The sequence below is a fragment of the Felis catus genome, chromosome B4, assembly GCF_018350175.1.
Source record: "Felis catus isolate Fca126 chromosome B4, F.catus_Fca126_mat1.0, whole genome shotgun sequence".
NCBI lineage: Eukaryota > Metazoa > Chordata > Mammalia > Carnivora > Felidae > Felis > Felis catus.
The window spans coordinates 67,962,696-67,981,520 of record NC_058374.1 but is presented as its reverse complement, the minus strand read 5'-3'; the positions used below and the strand labels follow the sequence as shown (position 1 = coordinate 67,981,520).

At 35.3% G+C, this 18,825-nt stretch overlaps 1 protein-coding gene across 3 annotated transcripts in view; it reads right to left on the bottom strand.

The window, feature by feature from the left end:
- Window positions 1-18,825, bottom strand: part of LRRK2 (leucine rich repeat kinase 2) — a 137,334-nt gene that overhangs the window by 44,534 nt on the left and 73,975 nt on the right. For all 3 annotated transcript variants that reach the window (XM_023256946.2, XM_045061649.1, XM_045061648.1), the window contains 9 exons: window positions 15,839-16,068; window positions 15,338-15,465; window positions 13,396-13,614; window positions 9,823-10,024; window positions 8,697-8,785; window positions 3,048-3,235; window positions 2,047-2,201; window positions 792-938; window positions 458-649 (listed from right to left, as the gene is read on the bottom strand). In XM_023256946.2, the coding sequence (XP_023112714.1) occupies window positions 458-649; window positions 792-938; window positions 2,047-2,201; window positions 3,048-3,235; window positions 8,697-8,785; window positions 9,823-10,024; window positions 13,396-13,614; window positions 15,338-15,465; window positions 15,839-16,068 (1,550 nt within the window). The remainder of the gene's footprint in view (window positions 1-457; window positions 650-791; window positions 939-2,046; window positions 2,202-3,047; window positions 3,236-8,696; window positions 8,786-9,822; window positions 10,025-13,395; window positions 13,615-15,337; window positions 15,466-15,838; window positions 16,069-18,825) is intronic.

The following is an 18,825-nucleotide window of genomic DNA, read 5'->3' as shown; positions in this document are numbered from 1 at the left end:
CAGTATGGAGGTTCCTCAAAAAGTTAAAAATAGAACTACCATGTGATTCTATAGATATTTACCCAAAGAAAATAAAAACACTGTTTTGAAAAGATATATGCACCCCCATGTTTACTGCAGCATTATTTACAATAGCCAAATTATAGAAGCATGCATCATCTATTTTAATCCTCATTAACAATTCTATAAGGTAGGTTTTAGTATTCCCATTTCACAGATGAGATTATTTTGCTCAATGAGCCAGTATTCAAACTCTCAAACCAAAAATCTTCTGAATTTAGAACACAAAGGTCTTTTTGGTAACAAATACAATCCACCTTTCTCCACGATCTCCGTAATTGAATGCAGTATCCTCTAACTCATACCTTAGAGGTAAGAATTATTTTTACATTCATTACAAAATTCCACAAATACTAAAAGGATCACTTAAAAACATGTGAAATTGTATCAACACTACCTTCTTCTGCTTTCTTCATCAAGTCATCAAGCAAGATTTTTTGATGTTCTTCACCATCATTAAAACTATATAATGCCCATTTCTTCAACAGAGTTTCTCCTTCACCACAGATATCAATTTCCAGTAATCCAGGAAACCATTCTTCCATGAGAGAATCGATGTGGTCCACAACTTGGCCCAAAAGAATACAGCCTACATAATCCAAAAAAGATCTCATTAACACCCTACCCGAACTTCGTCATGTTGCAAAGCTAGAAAAGAGGATCTGTAAGTATAAAAAGAAAAGTTTAGATTTCTTTAGTGGTACAATTCAAAGTTGAATTAATTTCCTTACCTTTTCTACACGAAGGAACTGTAATTTTTAAGAAACTCTCTGGGTGATGGTCTAAAACTTCAGATCCTACCAGACAATAAGCTTCAGGAGACCAATTCAAGTAGATGCCTTGTCGCCAATACATTCTGTTTGGGCGAAGTGCTCGTTCTGAAAGAAGTTTAAATGGACCCAAATGAATCTGTTAATCATTAACTATTCCACAAATTAAAGGGGCAGAAAAATCACTGCACATACCACATTTGACTAATAGAGCTATATTTGTTTGAAACAAAGTATTGGAATCATTAATGACACAAGTCCTCATCTGTATCTATTATACATGAAATTAAGTATTTTATCCTTAATTTTGCAATGAAATAAACAAAATGCCCAGTAGGTAACCTAAGAGGGATTTCAGGTTCATGATGTTAAGTAGTGTAATATGTATATTAATAGAAGATAAAGAATCATAAGTAAATTCTTACAACTTTTAAAAGGAGGTTGTTGGCCAGGCTACAACAAAAACTTCCTGAATGTTTCATTTTAATGCAATGTAACTACTTATATACTGATCAGTTGCAAGCAAGATAAGGCTTATTTCAGAATATAGTAGTACCTCCATAAAGCTGATTTTTAACCCCCCAAAATGGCATTTTTCCCTGTGGAGCACTAAGATCTCTCTGTCTTCTAGAAGGAAGCACTAGCATTATAAACACTCATTTTTATTCCCCCACCCTTTTTTTTTTTTTTGTAAATCCCTCAGGGATGGTGCAGCAGAAGAGAACTATTATTGTTTCTATACCGAATGGTCTGAATGGCCACAACCTGTTACCTTGTTAAATAAAACTCCCTGGCTTTGCAGTGACGGTCATTTCTAGTTTTATTTTGTTCATTTGTATGTATGTATGTGTGTGTGTGTGTGTGTGTGTGTGTGTGTGTGTGTGTTTATATGCCATGACTCCTAGTAATCTCAGTTTCTAAAATTGTTGCTTATGGTCTACTTGGGCTTGGAAAGCAAGACATTCATACTCGTTATAAATGTGTCTAAAATAAAAACAAATAGGCTTTGAGTGAGGACCAGAAAAATTTCCTTTTTGACAAACCACATGAACTTACATGAGCCTATCTGTCTTTATCTTGGCTACTCTGAAGTCTTTTGAGCTTCTTTTCTGATTTTCAGTGGCCTTACAAATAAATAAACTCTGAAAATGACATATTAATTTTAATATGCTTTCCCCCTAATTTCTCAAATATTAAGTATTCATTAAATACATACCTCTTCCTGAAAGCATGTAAGGTGAAATTTCAAGTAATCGATTGATTAACCTTGACCAAAATCCCATTGGAAAATAAGGCATTTCATAGAGTCGAATGATAATTTCAGAGTTCTCACAATGAGGGAGCTCTATCACAGGCCTGTGGTCAGACAAACTAAAGAGAAAAGGACATCAGTATTATACAGCTTCATAATACACCCAACCATGTTAACCAAAGTGCTTTACAACTTGAGAATCAATGAGTTGAAGAATAAATATTCTAGCTTATTGCACTTTTTTATAATGTTCTTTTGCTACATGTCCTTTCTTCCTCAAAAAATTCAATGGCTATTTAATCAATTCAAATGCATGCTCAGATGCATGAAATTATTTCAGTAATCCTCTTTAAACTAATAAATAAATTATTACAATTAGTCATGCAGAGACAAGTTTGAAGCGATTATATAAAACTTAACAAATGCAAGTCCTAGAAAAAAGTATATATGTATTTTTGGAATTGGATATCATATAGCAATCAATGCAATTTACACTTTTCAGTATCACATACCTTATAACATTTCCTACTAATAACATATAAAGCAACCTTCTATAATAAAAGGTTAGAACCAAGGCCTCCACCGTGTTGCCGCTCCCACTGAAAATTCATTGCCATAAATTCTTCTGGTGAAAACTCAGTATCTTCCCAGAACCTGTCTAATATAAATCTCTCAATGCCATGTAAGAACACACATGAACACACACAGAATAATCACTATTTACCTTTAAGTAATTTAAGCAGTAGTAAACCAAACTATATACATAAAACAAGTTTCACTGTATCTTTAAAATGTCAAATGCAGTGTTTTCATTAAAAGTAAATGTTATACTTCAGTAGAATGTGTATACCAGAAGCAAAATAAAATTAGTACATTTATCATAAACAAAAGTTATTTTGACAATTAAAATACATAACAGATGGTGAGTCTCCACAAGGTAATTGAAATTTTAAGTTTAGGTTTACCTGCTTGGAACCAGCAAATATTCTTCTCCTATTGGCAGGGCAATCTGGAATTTTTCTAGGAGTTTAAAGTACTGTGACATGTAGTTCTTTGGAAACCTCTTTTTCTTTGAAAGAAATTTTTCCACATCTCTGCGTGAAATGATTCCCTTAGGATGTTTTGGATAGCCTTCCACTTTCACTGTCAAAATCTGAAAGATTTAAACTTGTAAATAATCACTCCAATTTATTTTCTGAAAAGTTCTGAATTTAAAGCATTTTGTGTCGCTTTGCTCAGTGAAAATGATCAGAACAATTTTAACATTGTCAAGTACAACATGGGACCTCATTTCTTTACTAGAAGCCCAGTGGGACAACCACTCCTCCACAGAAAATTTATTAAATTAAGGGAGCGAATTCAGATCAGAAGTTATAGATATCCTCTGAAATCAATGTATCTTAAGCTTTCCTAGATCCAATTAACAGATCAATCCAACACCCCTCATCCTTATTATAGTCTCATCAATGATACATTCATAGGGAAATTATCTTCCAGACTGTCCTCACTACAGGTTTGCCACAGAAATGTTACTTTACGTTTATATAATAGGAAATGGTTTCTATCAATGGGAAGAGAGGCAGTATAGTACAGTTTTGTGGTCCTCAAACAAAGCAACTACAGAATTTTGCTGGACTCCACTCAGTCGGGAATAGGTCTGGGATAAAGCTTGAGAATCTGTTTAACAAGAAACTCAGATGACTCTCGTGTAGAGATCATACTTTGAGCTTTGATTATCATCATGAGTTAAAAGTATAAATTCAGAAGAACCCAGGTCATATCCAGGCTCTACTACCATCTCTGTTACCTTGAGAAAGGCATATAACTTCCTTAAGCCACAATTTAAATGAGATAATAACAGGGACTGCTTCTTAGATTGCCATCACACTGAAATAAGGTAACATACGTAAGGCATGCAAAGTGCATATGACAATTTTTAGCATATGGTATGCCCTCATATGTCAGCCATTACTATCCACATATTCCTTGATGAATGAAATGAAATCACATTTCGTTTAGCCAAACTAATTTTTAAAAGAGGTTTGTGCTTAATTTCTTTGGTAGATCTGTAACGTTCAAGGGCTACTTAAATAGGAGCAAACATTATGAACATTATCATGCAGTTGAGTGAAACACTAGCTTGCAAAATCCTTAGGCCCAGGGACTTGTCTCACTCATCTCTATTTCTCTATTTGGTACATATAATGTTTATTGAATCAATGAATGCATGACTGACTGAACATAATGGTGTCTAATGACAATATATAATGGGTCATTAAAGAATACATTGCAGTTGGCACTTAACCGACTGAGCCACCCATGCGCCCCTGTTCTGGCATTCTTAAAGTTTCCTTGTCTCACAACTCACTCTCTACCCCTAACCATATTATATATTTGCTTTACAGCACTCTACCATCTGACACTGTAAGAGTTTAGTTGTTGGTTGTTTCCTTCAACTTGAATGTCAGCTTCATGAATGCAGGAAACTTGTTCCCTGCAGAACAATATCAGGAACATTGTAGTTGTCAAGTCAATATTGTTGGATGAGTAAATTCGGGTAAAATGAAGTTTGGAGCATTTTATCCTGGGGTTAGTTTTTTAGACACTGGAGTCAAACTACTTGGTTTGAAATCCTAATGCTTCTTCCTGAATATGTAACTTTGGATAAATTATTTAACCTCTCTGTCCATCAATTTCTTCATCTTCAAAATGGGGACTAGTATAGTACCATTAAAATAGCTGTTCTGAGAATTACAAGAGAAAATGTTTAAATTAGCACATAACTAACCCCTTGTATGTTAGCCATTATTGTACACTATTCTAATTTATTTTATTTAGACACATTGATTTTAAAATAGGTGGTTTGTGCTTGATTTTTTAGTAGATCTATGGTGTGCTGCCACTGTTTGTAGTAGATAGTTTACAAACATAGACACATCAATATCTTCTCATCTTCTACATGCATGGTGTTCAATCCTTTGAGAAATTAAATCCATCCATTCTCCTCCTCTTAGATCTGGACGGGCTTTGTGGTTACTCTGGTCACTAGTAGCAGAACTGATATTTTACCAGTTCTGGGCCTAAACTTTGTGAGTACTGGTCATATGAGGGGCCACACAGAGGAAGACCAACATACCAAAAATGTGAGTGTGGCATTTTTAGACTTTCCAGCCTCGCTCAATGAAGGAAGCCAAGTGAATGACCCTTGCCAATGCCATGTGGAGCAGAACCACCCAGCTGAGCACAGTCAATCCACAGAAAAGTGAGAAACAATAAAGTGTTGATGTTTTACCTTAAGTTTACTTGTTTACTCAAGTTTTGGGGTATCTTGTTTCATAGCAATAAAAAACTAAAACACTGCCTTAATTTTATCACCTTTCAAAGACCTAATATTCCTTCAGCCTAGTAACTTATAATGCTAACTTATGCACTTATGCAAAAAAGAGAATTTTCCAGATTCCTCACCCAAGTTTTTATCAAGATTAAATTGCCATGCAAGCTTTTTAATGTTCCACCTGATTAACTCAATAAGTGTATTTCATATTTCTTTTATCATACATTTAAATGAGTCTTGTAAACTTCTCTGTGCAGTGATGGAAATGTCTTTAATAAGTTTAATGACCTAATAGTCTGGGTCACAGAGAGGGTAGGAGGCTCATTAGAGCTTTTGCACCATGAAATTATTTCTGCCCTTCCTTTGATGATTCACGGAGGTGAATACGCCTATTTATTTTTGTTGATGGGTATCAGATAAGTCATTCTTGTTTTCATTTGATTATTTATAGCTTTCATTCTCTTCAAGTGTTCGTGAAAATGACATTATATTTTAATATATCAGCATAAATAAAAATATAGTACTTATAAAATTATTAAAAAATTCAAGTTAATATCATACTGGCTCTTTAGATCTATCTCTCAATATAACTTTGGATTGTTCAAACTATTGACTTAATTTTCACTTAAATTATCATGTTTATAGTAAAACTATGCTGATAAGAGTTTCAACTTAATCACTCCATGAATCTTCAGGGATTTTATTGTGGTAATATGGAAGGCTGCTTTTGTTAGAAGATGGTGATTCTGAAACAAATCACTTCTTTATTCTACTGAAGAAGACACGCACACCCTAATACTACCCACATCTGTACAACTTTATTCCCAATTCACAGGGAAACACATCATTTTGGGGGGCAACTTTAGCCTTTCCTTGACTATATAGAGTTTAGTCATTTTCTGATATAGTGTGGCACACAGGACAATAAAATCTTCAGGGTATATTTAAAACTCCCTTTGCTATATCTGGGGCTCCTGGGTGGCCCAGTAGGTTAAGCATCCAACTTCGGCTCAGGTCATGATCTCATGGCTCGTGAGTTCCAGCCCCATGTCAGGCTCTGTGCTGACAGCTCAAAACCTGAAGCCTGCTTCAGATTCTGTGTCTCCCTCTTTCTCTGCCCCTCCCCTGCTCATGCTCTGTTTCTCTCTCTCAAGAATAAACAAACATTTAAAAAATAAAAAAAATTTAAAAAAACTCCCTTGGCACCCACCTACACATATGTTCTATTTAGCCCCATACCTGACACACCTTCTAAAACTACATGGATACATCTTTACAATTTTGAAAAATTTTTTTATTACCTAAAATAATATCCTTAAATTACTAAATAGGTCAAACATAAGATTAGCTAACAGTTACTTCTCACTTACACCGAATTAGGGAAGCAAAGTAGAAGATAATATTGTTATTATCCTTATTTTACAAGTGAAGAAACAAAGGCTTAAAATATTAAGAAATGTCACAGTGTTGGGATGGATACAGAAGAGATTTGAACACGGGTCATGCTGACTACAGAGCTTGTGCTCCGGACCAGTCAACGTTACCAGCTCCATTCTCATTTAGCAGATGAGTGGAAACACACTTTCCAGGGCATATGTTCAGAGGGATGAAAATCTACTTTAAAAATATCTACCAAAATAGGTATTACTGTCACATTACAATTGCCAGTTGCAATACATTTCAATATGCTCTCAAGGTCCATGATATAGGATTTAGGCCAAAATGAGTTCCCTCTTCAAACTACCTGCCTTTTTTTTCTTTAGATAAAATTTAGGAACTATCATTCAAAATTCTCGTTCATAGCAGCACTCTCAACAATAGCCAAATTATGGAAAGAGCCTAAATGTCCATCAACTGATGAATGGATAAAGAAATTGTGGTTTATATACACAATGGAATATTACGTGGCAATGAGAAAAAATGAAATATGGCCTTTTGTAGCAACGTGGATGGAACTGGAGAGTGTGATGCTAAGTGAAATAAGCCATACAGAGAAAGACAGATACCATATGGTTTCACTCTTATGTGGACCCTGAGAAATTAACAGGAACCCATGGGGGAGGGGAAGGAAAAAAAAAAAAAAACAGGTTACAGTGGGAGAGAGCCAAAGCATAAGAGACTCTTAAAAACTGAGAACAAACTGGGGGTTGATGGGGGGTGGGAGGGAGGAGAGGGTGGGTGATGGGTATTGAGGAGGGCACCTTTTGGGATGAGCACTGGGTGTTGTATGGAAACTAATTTGTCAATAAATTTCATATAAAAAAAAAAAACAAAAACAAAATTCTCTGAGGGAATTTAATGACTATTATGGTTTAATTAGAAGAGATGATTCTAATGTAAACAGATAGAATCATTTTAGGGTCTCAGGGAGTCACATGCAAAACTCTAAATTATGCCCACACTCAAAATAGTTGCCAGTGTGCTGGAGACGGCCTCCCCAAGCTCTCTTCAGTTCATGATTAAGCTAGATGCAGCTGTTCTCAACCAGGGTGATTCTGCACCCCCACCGATGTTTGGCGATCTCTGGACACATTTACGCTTGTCATATTGGGTCAGTACTACTGGCACCTCGAGGGTAGAGACTAAAGATGCTGCTATCATCCTATAATGCACAACAAATAATTATCTGGCCCAAAATGTCAATATTGCCGACACTGAGAAACTCTGAGCTAGTGCATTCTGATTGAATGGCTTTCTGTGGCAAACCTGTAGAGATGGGTTATGCTAACTAATTAAGATAATCTCATTGGTAATTATCACTGGCAGAAGAAAAAATCTTTCCATATGAAATATAAATGGAGAAAAAACAGCCATAACCACCACCATCCAAAGTTTTCAAAACAATAAACGTTTATAGCTTATAATCCACTCGAGTCAAAACTCCCCTCCATGTTGTCCAGTTAAAGGTTTTACATCCATAGACTCAATTTTCTTACGTATATTTGCCCCAAGAATTTTCACAAAGCTTCCATTCAACTGACTACATCAATAACCAAACTAAAGTGTCATAAGGATCTAGAAAAGCACTGTGGAACAGAGTGGTACAACATCTGTTCACAAGTTGGAAACAAAGACATTAAAGTGAACTCTCAGACATTTTCCCTTCTTCCATGAAGCTCTTCTTTATGCAGTCTTCTACATGAACTGCTCCACAGTAGTCTACATTTATAGGATTTTCTACTTTAACTGAATACAAACTCTATAATGCTCAGTTCTCTGGGTGTCACTTGTTCCTCTCTTCAGTCATTGCCCTTATGCCACAAAAATACAAAATACCAACCTGTGCCATGACTTTACAAAGCCACTTGGGTTCCACAAAATATAAGTCACTTAACTGCAGTGCTGGGTCTTGAAAATGAAGAAGGACCCCTGTAGTAAAAATCAAACAGTGAAACATGGAATCTAGAAGATACAATTATCAAGGGACTTTGGAGAGAATCTAGTCCAACCTTCTCATTTTACAGATGAGGAAACCTCAGCACTGTTGGCAGAAGAGCTGAGGCTAGAACCTGAGCATCCCAGTTTCCAATCCCTAAAGTCCAAGTATTAGAAAGTATTTTTGGAACTACATAAAATGATCATATATAAGCATATTTGAGATAATTGCATGCACTGTCTTTCATATATTTACAAATAATCAAAAGTTCACAAAACGTTTTGGCTTTCTAAACATATTCTATAAGCCATCTTATTTTCAAATATAGGTAAGAAACATAGGATAATGCAGAAAGCTACTAGTTTAAGAATAATGGAGGGAAAGGAACAGATTATAATCCATGTGAAGGTAATTTTTCATACAACAGACTCTAGGGATTAAAAGCAGCTTTGCAGTCACTTACCCTAGTACTACAAATTAACTCACACGTTTTTAGCAGGGTTATACTGATCAAGTACACAAATAGCACAGACGCCACTATAAGCATCTTTATCTGTGAGACCATGCTGACAATGAGTGATGCAACAGGCAAGATCTGCCATTCAATAGGTTTATTGTCTCAGGTAACCACTGATTCTCTAAGTGCCGAGTTAGACCATCCCAATAATACTTACCCTTTAGAGTATATAAATAACTTCCACACACAGTAAATTCAATTGATACCATGAAAGGATATGGCTTGTGCTTGGGGTCCCAAAGCTCCTCAATAGTTAAGTCAATTTCTAGAACCCACATGTTTTAACTCCTCAGATACTTTTCCCACCACTGCCCTTAGATGGTTTCCTAAATGTTTTTTCCCTATGGCATGACATATGATTCAATGTCACTGCACATGATGACCTTTCAAAGGAAAAAGTCAGTGGTCAAAGAATTCTGTTAAATTTTGAATGCAAATTCTATACAAGGTTCAGATACATTTTTACAATGACTACAGTGGAGTTTTGAAAAAATATGTAGCAAACATACTAACCTGATTCATTTAGGAAGTGAACCGCATGAGGAAGCTCATTTTCATCCAACTGTAGCTGATTTTCTTTTACGAGTTGTAATAATCGTTTCCGGTCGATTACAGGAAATTCAATTGGCACATTTTTACGTTCCAATAAAATGATTTTCTCAAGTTCTACATAGCAGTCTGGAATCAGCTGCCCAACGACAGGCTGATCTCGGATCTGTGTAATTACAAATGACAAGCTGTAAAAATCCATTTTATTCATCTGCCTGAAGGTGGTTGGTAAATTCAGTGCTAATAGTTGTTCAGAAAGTGATATATTATTCAAGTGTGATGTAAAACTATTTAAGCTGTGAAGGATAAATAAAATGATACTAAAATAAGAAAAATATAAACACAGAAGCCAATTTAGAAATAACTGTCAAACAAAATAGTATGGAAATATTTATCTAACTACCCAAAAAAATCCATGATATACTCCAGGATAAATCACTAATCATAAAGAAAGGATTTTTTATTTTCTAAGACATTAAACATATACACAATAGATACGCTACCATAATAAGTCAGGAAGTATTACGAGAGCTTTGGGGCTTTATTTATTAGATGAAAATATCCATGCCCCAAAGTAAAACATTAAATTTTGTGCTCGTTATTTGCAAAATGTACCTGATATGCGTATATTCCATGTCTCCCCAGGAGGAGACACGAAATCTCCTCACCCAAGAAATACTTTTTCATGGAATTTTAAATTTGGGAAAATAATAAACCATCTACATGCCAACAATTTTGACATGAGAGGATGATTTTTGGTCTGTGACATTTACAATATAATCATTGTCTACTTACTTACATATACAAAATAACAACTTTTAAAGAATAGCTTTAAGATGATAGTTTCTATGATAAAACATCTTTTCCAATTTTTTCTTTTTTCCAGGAAAATCTAATTTTAAATAGAAATGCCACTGAAACAACAGTAACTAAAATGCCTCTGAAAACCACCAGGTGGCAAACTCTCCCCATTTCTCAACCCATGTATATATTCTTCTATATTCTTTTTACCTGAGAATTTCTACTTAATTTCTTAAACTTATTATAAACAGAAATTGGGTTTTATCACACACACATGCAAATTTAACTTGCTCTTTTTCTACTCCTAACTAGAACTTTAAGGGGCTTTATTTAAACAGTCATACTATTACTTACATATTCACCTCCAGTCATTCAGAACATTGTTTTCCTGTATCCAATGCCCTCCTAGTAAATTAAATACAATTTCACTAATCTTCACTTTTCATATTCACCTTCGTGAATTAAGATAAAATAGAAATTCGTAAATTCGTAAATTAAGATAAAATAGGAATTCATATTGAAGTTTGTGTTCTAACTCAAGAAAGAAAACCTACATATGGAAGTAAACAGGGGTTCTCACAGAAAGCAAATTACACAGCAAAGGGATGAACTCTTTATGGCTGAGTTACAAGGCCAGCAAAAGATCCCTCTGCTAATGGGCTGGACAAGTTTGAAAGAGGCAATGTTGGCAATGAACTCTGTTTTGTCCTACTTCTCCTTTTAGCTTGATTATGAGGTCCCCAAGAGCAATAAAAAAAATTTATTTTAGAGTCTGCAAAGGCACGTGTTAATAAGGGCAAGACAGGGAAAGATTAGAGAAGAGCCAAGAGAGAAGGAAAAAATGAAAAACAAGTGAGAGGGCAAAGAGTGATCTCCAGTAAATTCAAAGCTGCTATTTGAATACAAGTTGAAGCATCTCAAGGAGGAAAGAATATTCTAGTTCTGGCAGGCTCTTTGATTCTGGGTGATCCTGAAAAAGCCAGAATTCTACAAAGCAATCAAATGGATTTTCAAACCAAAATGCCAGAATGGTGCAGCCATCAACAATATACATCCATAGCAATATATGGCCATTTCTCAAAGCATTTCTTTTACCTCCTTGTATCAGCCTCAGTGATCAGTCATAAGCTCAGGAGGAAAACAGGTCTTGTTGATGGACAGTGATAAATTGCTTTACACTAAAGCAGTACTAGTCCAGCCAGCTGAACTAACCAGTTTATCCATACTTCAACTAAACTATCCATACTTTATCTATTTGTTGCAACTAAATTCAGGCTTTTTCAAAACAAACTCATTCTTGAAGAAGTCTTTTTAAAAATATGATATATGGTCCAACATAAATGATGAAAATAGGAACTATTAAAACATAATAAGTAAAAACAAAGTTCTGTATGTATAGGTACAGTCTCAGAAGGAAACGCCTGCATAAAAAGAATATTTAATGGGATGTCTGAATTTTGTGTATTTGTTTCTTACAAGTCACAATACTTTCTAATCCTATGTCCAATTAGAGAGTAGGAAAATTTGCAAATAAATAATGTATCATTCTTCTTACATAAGATGCCACTACTGACCCACCATTGGTAAAACCTTTTAGTGATGGTGACAAATGTGTTGAAAGATACAAACATGTAAATTCTCCCCCTGGGCATCACAAAGACCAACACATTTATAAATGGCTCATTAGGTTTTAGATAGGAGCATAATCTGTGAAAATGGAACAGAACTAAGCTAACTGGCCAACACATTATAACCAGGGTGACTGTGTAATTTATCATCCAAATTGGAATGCTTTTGAGAATGTAGTAGGACACTATTAATTATGCTGGGAATGCCCAGGCTACACAGGACCCTAGTTATAAGCCATGGCCTTGATCATTAGTGCTAACAAACGAAACCACCAGGGACTAACAATGAAATTCACCATTGTGTTTGTCACATTGAACTATTTGAGGAATTTTCAGTGCATTTTATACCACCGTATCTGCAGAACTCAGGAAAGATTTCTTTTTCCTGCAAGTATTAAAAATAACGTTTCTCCTGGATAACCAACTTATTTGTGCTTTATGAACCCTATGAATTACATTTGGCTTACCAGAACTTTGGAAATCAAAACATAATTTCTAAAATGGAAAACCCAGTTTATATGTACTAAAAATTGTTTAGGCATTGTTGAAAATCAAATTCATGACCTCGGCAACCACATCAAAGAGCCATCTCACAATACTGAGGGGGAGATTAAAAGGTGGAATGCGTATCGTCACAGTGACAAGAGACAAAAGGAACAGCACATAGATCAAAATGCAGCTAGAACAGGAACTCTGAAAGAAAAGAGCAAGTGAAACAACAAAGAACAACAGAGGGAAGATGATCCCAAGATCCCAATATTCATGTGTATTCTTTGAATCACCACGACAAAAAGTGAGAAAAAGGGCATCAGAAACGTTCTCAGATTCTCTCAGAAACATTCTCTCAGTCTCCCAGACATTCTTAGTGTTTGTCCTTCAGGATCCTCTAATGATGTTTATTCTCATTTCTATGCATTTGAAATGAGATATGGCATAAGTAATTTTAAAACTGAAAGCGCTTTAATGATGCTAACAACTATGAAAAAACCACAATTTTAAGATAGTTGTTCTTTTCTCAAGACTTCTGACATTTCTAAGCAGTTGTGTAGCATGAGAGTTAATAAATTATGTTTACCCACCAGCCCACAATAGGCATTAACCACGTTACCTTGAAATTAAGACTCTCATTTATGATGGTTTTCCGAAGCTTTGCCAAAGCATCAGATTCCTCTGTGGCATTCACAAAGTGGTAATCTCTTATTGCAGGAAACCCTCGCTTGTTCAGCAGTTCCTTGGTGATTTTACTTATGCAGGCTTTGCGCTGCTTTTCATCGGAAACATCCAAATGTGTGCCAACAAGAATCACAGGGGAAGAAGAAGCACGGGCCTACAGGAAATGATACAAAATACTCTTGTGTTTGTTTTAAAATCAAGACTGCTTACAGTTCTATTCACATTCCGTTTTTATGAAATTCAGTTGAAAGGAAATGAAAAACTCAAACACGTCAAGAAGAAGAAAATGTCAACTGTCTTTCCTTCCTTAAACCTAGGGGGAAAAATGTAACCTTAACGAAATTTTGAAGTCATTTTTATGCCCTTTCTTATTCCAATTTTTATCATTTTTTCAGGTGCCTGTATAAGACTAGTGGTCTGTTTTTCTTTTCTTTTATGCCTTAAAATGGGTTATTCTCTTAGTGTACTTTGGACTTCTAAACAAAATAAGCATTTAATAAACGCAAGACCGCATCAAAGTGGCATAATATGGTTTATATTTTCTCCTCCTTATCTGTAAAGTCAATCTCCTGAATTCATTTTAAACTCATCCAATTTGTAGTCTACATGAACAAGAAAAAAAGGCACTAAAGTATCACTGCCACTATTCACTTGGGCTAATTCTGACCAATACAAGGAAGTTAAAAAAAATTTACCAAAATTACAAAATGAGCTTGTACGCAGCCAAAATATCTGCTAAAATGTCCTCACACAAACCTTTTTAAGGACTTGACTCACAGAAGAGCCCACTGAAGCTTCATTCAAAGAGCATCACTCCTACTTTATTTCAATTCTAAGAACCAGTAAGTACTACATCAAGGAATAGCTAACAGCATGACAGCAGGGACAAAATGGAAAAATTACAAAAAGAGATTCCAAATATAAGAGCATATTAATAGGGTGCCATTTAAAAGTTTAAGATCTGAAGGACTTCCTACTAAATCGCCAATGAGGGCATAGCTAATGATTCGTGGATTGCTTTTGTTTAGTGTAGTTTATTTTAAATTAGGGAGGTTTGTCCTTCATTTAAGAAATAAAGTGATTGGGGTGCCTGGATGGCTCAGTTGGTTAAGCATCCAGCTTTGGGTCACGTCATGGTCTCACGGCTTGTGAGTTTGAGCCGTGCATTGGGCTCTGTGCTGACCACTCAGAGCCTGGAGCCTGCTTTGGATGCTGTGTCTCCCTCTCTCTCTGCCCCTCCCTCACTTTCTCTCTCTCTGTCTCTCTCTGTCTCTCTCTCTCTCAAAAATAAACATTAAAAATTTTTTTAAAAGGAAATAAAATGATCAAAAACATTATATATATATATCCACTATATGTGTGTGTGTGTGTGTGTGTATATATATATATATATATATATATATATATATATATATATATATATAATGTATATATTTTCAATTTTTATAGCTTAAAAGGGTTTTAAGTATCTTTAACATTCATCAATATGGAACACACTATTTTCATGTCACAGCCTAATTACACTACAAAGTCCCCAACTCAAAATTTTAGTGCTTCTTAGTTTTAAATTTTTTTTAATGTTTATGTACTTATTTTGAGAGAGAGGAGACAGAGAAAGAGAGTATGAGCAGAGGAGGGGCAGAGAGAGAATCCCAAGCATTGAGCTGAAATCAAGAGTCAGATGCTTAACCAACAGAGACAGCCAGGTGCCCCCAAATTTCAGTGCTTCCAACTTCATTTTTAAAAACTGAGGAGACTGTTTGAAGCAACTGTCCAAAATAAATTACCTTACACATACAAAAATAAATGTTATTTTCTATTTTCAAACGATTAAAATAAACGTTACTTTCTATTTTCAAACGATTAGAACAGACGACCTTTATATTGAAGAGCCAAGGCTTCATGGCATCGACTTCAGCCTGCCCTTTGCTGAGGTCATAGACAGCCAGGTAGAGGGCCCGCTGGGTCATGAAGTGAGGATGAGTGCTGTAGAATTCCTCACGACCTAAATAAAGATTGGAGCCATTGTTTTAGGTGATAATATCACTATTTATCATACAAAGAGAGAGAGAGGAAAACAGCCAACAGACCACGTTTAGAAGACTATACTGGGTTTTTACTAGGGATTGACAAGTTTCAGCATATATGTCAGCTACCAAACCAAGTATTTAAGCTTTACCTGGCTCCTATTGGTTCCTAACATTTCCCTCCATGGAATTCACCCTGGTGGCAAGGGTAAAATTAGAAGTAAATGGCTTTGGAATAATTCTGTAGGATCCACCAGGTCTCGTTGCAGTACTGGAACAAAATCTCGGCTTTTAAATCCCTGTCCTAAGTAAAAGATAAATGTGAATAAAATATTCTAGTGAAAGAAATACCTGCAAAATCCCACACATTTAGAATGAGGTCTTTCTTCCCTTTGCCTCTTATTTGGATAGGCCAGTCCTTCACATCTATACCAACTGTGGCGCTTTGCACCCCAGGATCTGATTTCTTGCTTTTCGTTAGTTGCTGCAGTAAGGTGGTTTTACCACTCCCAGTATTTCCCACAATCATAAGCTTCATTCGGTTATAGGGCACAGCCTTTTTTAACCGCTGCTGAAGAAACCTGGTATTTGAAAGACAAAAGTAAAATAATAAGCTGCTTAACACTGTTACTTAAGATATAGATGAATTCTTAGGTGTTGAAATTTTTAAAATACCAGACTGTTCTAAAATATAGTGCCAAACACTGCTTAGCTCATGGACCTAATAAGGGCACATGTCTTTCAACACACTGTTAGTGCATATATTTTGTGAGCGATGTTAATGTAGTTGATAATGACTGGTAGCATTATGAAAAAAAATGACCTGTTATACTATCACCAGAAATAATCAAAATATGTTTGCAACACTAATTAGAATGCTAATAATTATGAAGTAATTAGCATTGTGTGTATATATATGTACATATATATGTGTATACATATATATATATGAATTTCTTTAAATAACACAGATAAAACCCTAAAAATTACAAGGTATAAAATTTTACAAAGCCCCTATGACAGAGAATGAAGATAGAGTATATATGTGTACTGTTATACTAAACTTTGATAGTGAGGTCTCACTGGATATATTATATGTGCCTGTGTGTGTGCGTGTATGTATATATACTGTATATATACTATATATTGTATATATAATGTATACATTAAACTGACAACATACTGGTTATGTTATAAATTAATACATGTAAACTATTATACTATCAGCAGATAATATGTTCCTTTTTCTAACAATCTTAATGAAAAAAATAATTGAAGCTAATTCGAAGTGGTGTAGGTAGCTAAGCAAACCACCTTTAAATTAATACTAGATTTTAAATGTTCTTAAAAATATGTTGGATATAGAAAGTCATATTTTTAACTATGTTGAAATGTTGCCACAGTTTAAATTTAAAGGAGCAAAACTGAGACATCTGGGTGGCTCAGTCGGTTGAGTGTCCGACCTAGTCTCAGGTCATGATCTCATGGTCCACGAGTTCGAGGCCCATGTCGGGCTCTGTGCTGACAGCTCAAAGCCTGGAGCCTGCTTCGGATGCTGTGTCTCCCTCTCTCTCTGCCCCTCCCCTGCTTGTGCTCTCTCTCTGTCTCTCAAAAATGAATAAACATTAAAAACTAAAATTAAAGGAGCAAATTAAGTAATATGTCAATTTTAGGGAATATTGACTGATCCATTAGATCCAGAATCTAATAGGATTCTGACCAACATTCTCAAGGATCTGAACAAAAGGCATCATTACTTTTCATGATTTAATTCGATGGTTGAGAAAATACAACCTGACAGATCAGACATTGTGCCTGTTATTATTGAAATCATTTTCTCACATACAACTTACGCTGTTTTGTTTTTGTTTTTTTAATTTTTTTAGTGTTTATATATTTTTGACCGAAAGAGACAGAGCATGAGCGGGGGAGGGGCAGAGAGAGAGGGAGACACAGAATCTGAAACAGGCTCCAGGCTCTGAGCTGTCAGCACAGAGCCCGACGCAGGGCTCAAACTCACCGACTGCGAGATCATGACCTGAGCCGAAGTCGGACGTTCAACCGACTGAGCCACCCAACCGCCCCTCTGTTTTTATTAGCAATAAGCAAGAATATCGATGGCCCAAATGTCTAGGAAGAAGTCAGCACACTTTGAAAAAGTCATCCTTCAAAAAAGGAAATGATGCCTACAATTTCTAAAGTACTACAGTCTCCCCTACTCAAAATGTTAAACACATTTACAAGTAGATATAGTGGCTTCATCATACAGCATAATACACTAAAAAGTAGTTCTGCTAAATGTTTACCAAGAATTGAACCAATTTTAATTGAACCAATTTAATTTGAGAGAAAATCATGGGAAACAATCAGGTAGAATAAAAGGTAGTCATGTTTAGTTTAGCTAGTGACAAAGCCTTTCTTTGCAAATTAAATCAAGTCTAGGGGAACAGAAAACCAAAGCTTTCCTCATAAAAAGATAAAAAGTTAAATGTAATTTAAGAAAATTTAAGCATAAGAGAATTAAGTAAGTATGTAGTTCACTGGTAATTCAAAAATGATCAATTATATGCCAGGCTTTGCGTTAGGTGACAAGAATCACACTATGAGTCAATGCAGCCATGGTCCCTGCCCTGCTGGATATTATAGTCAAGTCATGGATACAGAGAGGTGACAAATGAGCTGAAGCCTGCAAGATAAATATAGATAGGAGTAATTTGGTGGAAATGGGATTAAATAACTTTACAAGTAGGTAATAGTAAGACTGACACACTGAAGTGGTGACAGAGAGTAAGATACAGTCCATTACCAAAGATATTTGAAGTTCATAATGTGTGAAGACCACAAGCAGTGATGTCTGGAGAGCTTTGGTGGTTTCAAAAATGACCAGGGTTAGTAGGTTATTCACCCTCACAGGCAAAATCGAAGTTAGTAATTTTATATCATTTAAGTATCTATAATGCTTTAAGATATAACAGACACATGGTAACTCTTCACTATATGAAATGCAGCTTGAGAAGTCATTATACTTTGCACTATTTCTTTAGAACATATATTTGTAACAAGAGACCAAATAGCCATAATTTCCTTTTAGAGTCCATTTCTAATGAAAAGCATGGATAAGAAGGGAAAGCCATTCTCTCCACATCAGCGTGGCTAGGAGAAAATGAAAAGCTCTTCAGTGGCACCAAATGAACCCATTTATTAAATAAAAGGCAAATGACACATAGCATATTACCATGAAACAGTACTATGTATTATTTCCTAAATCATAACTATTAGATCCACCAAAGTCACAGACTAAAAAACATCTGAAGCAAACTTAATTTTAAAAATGGAAA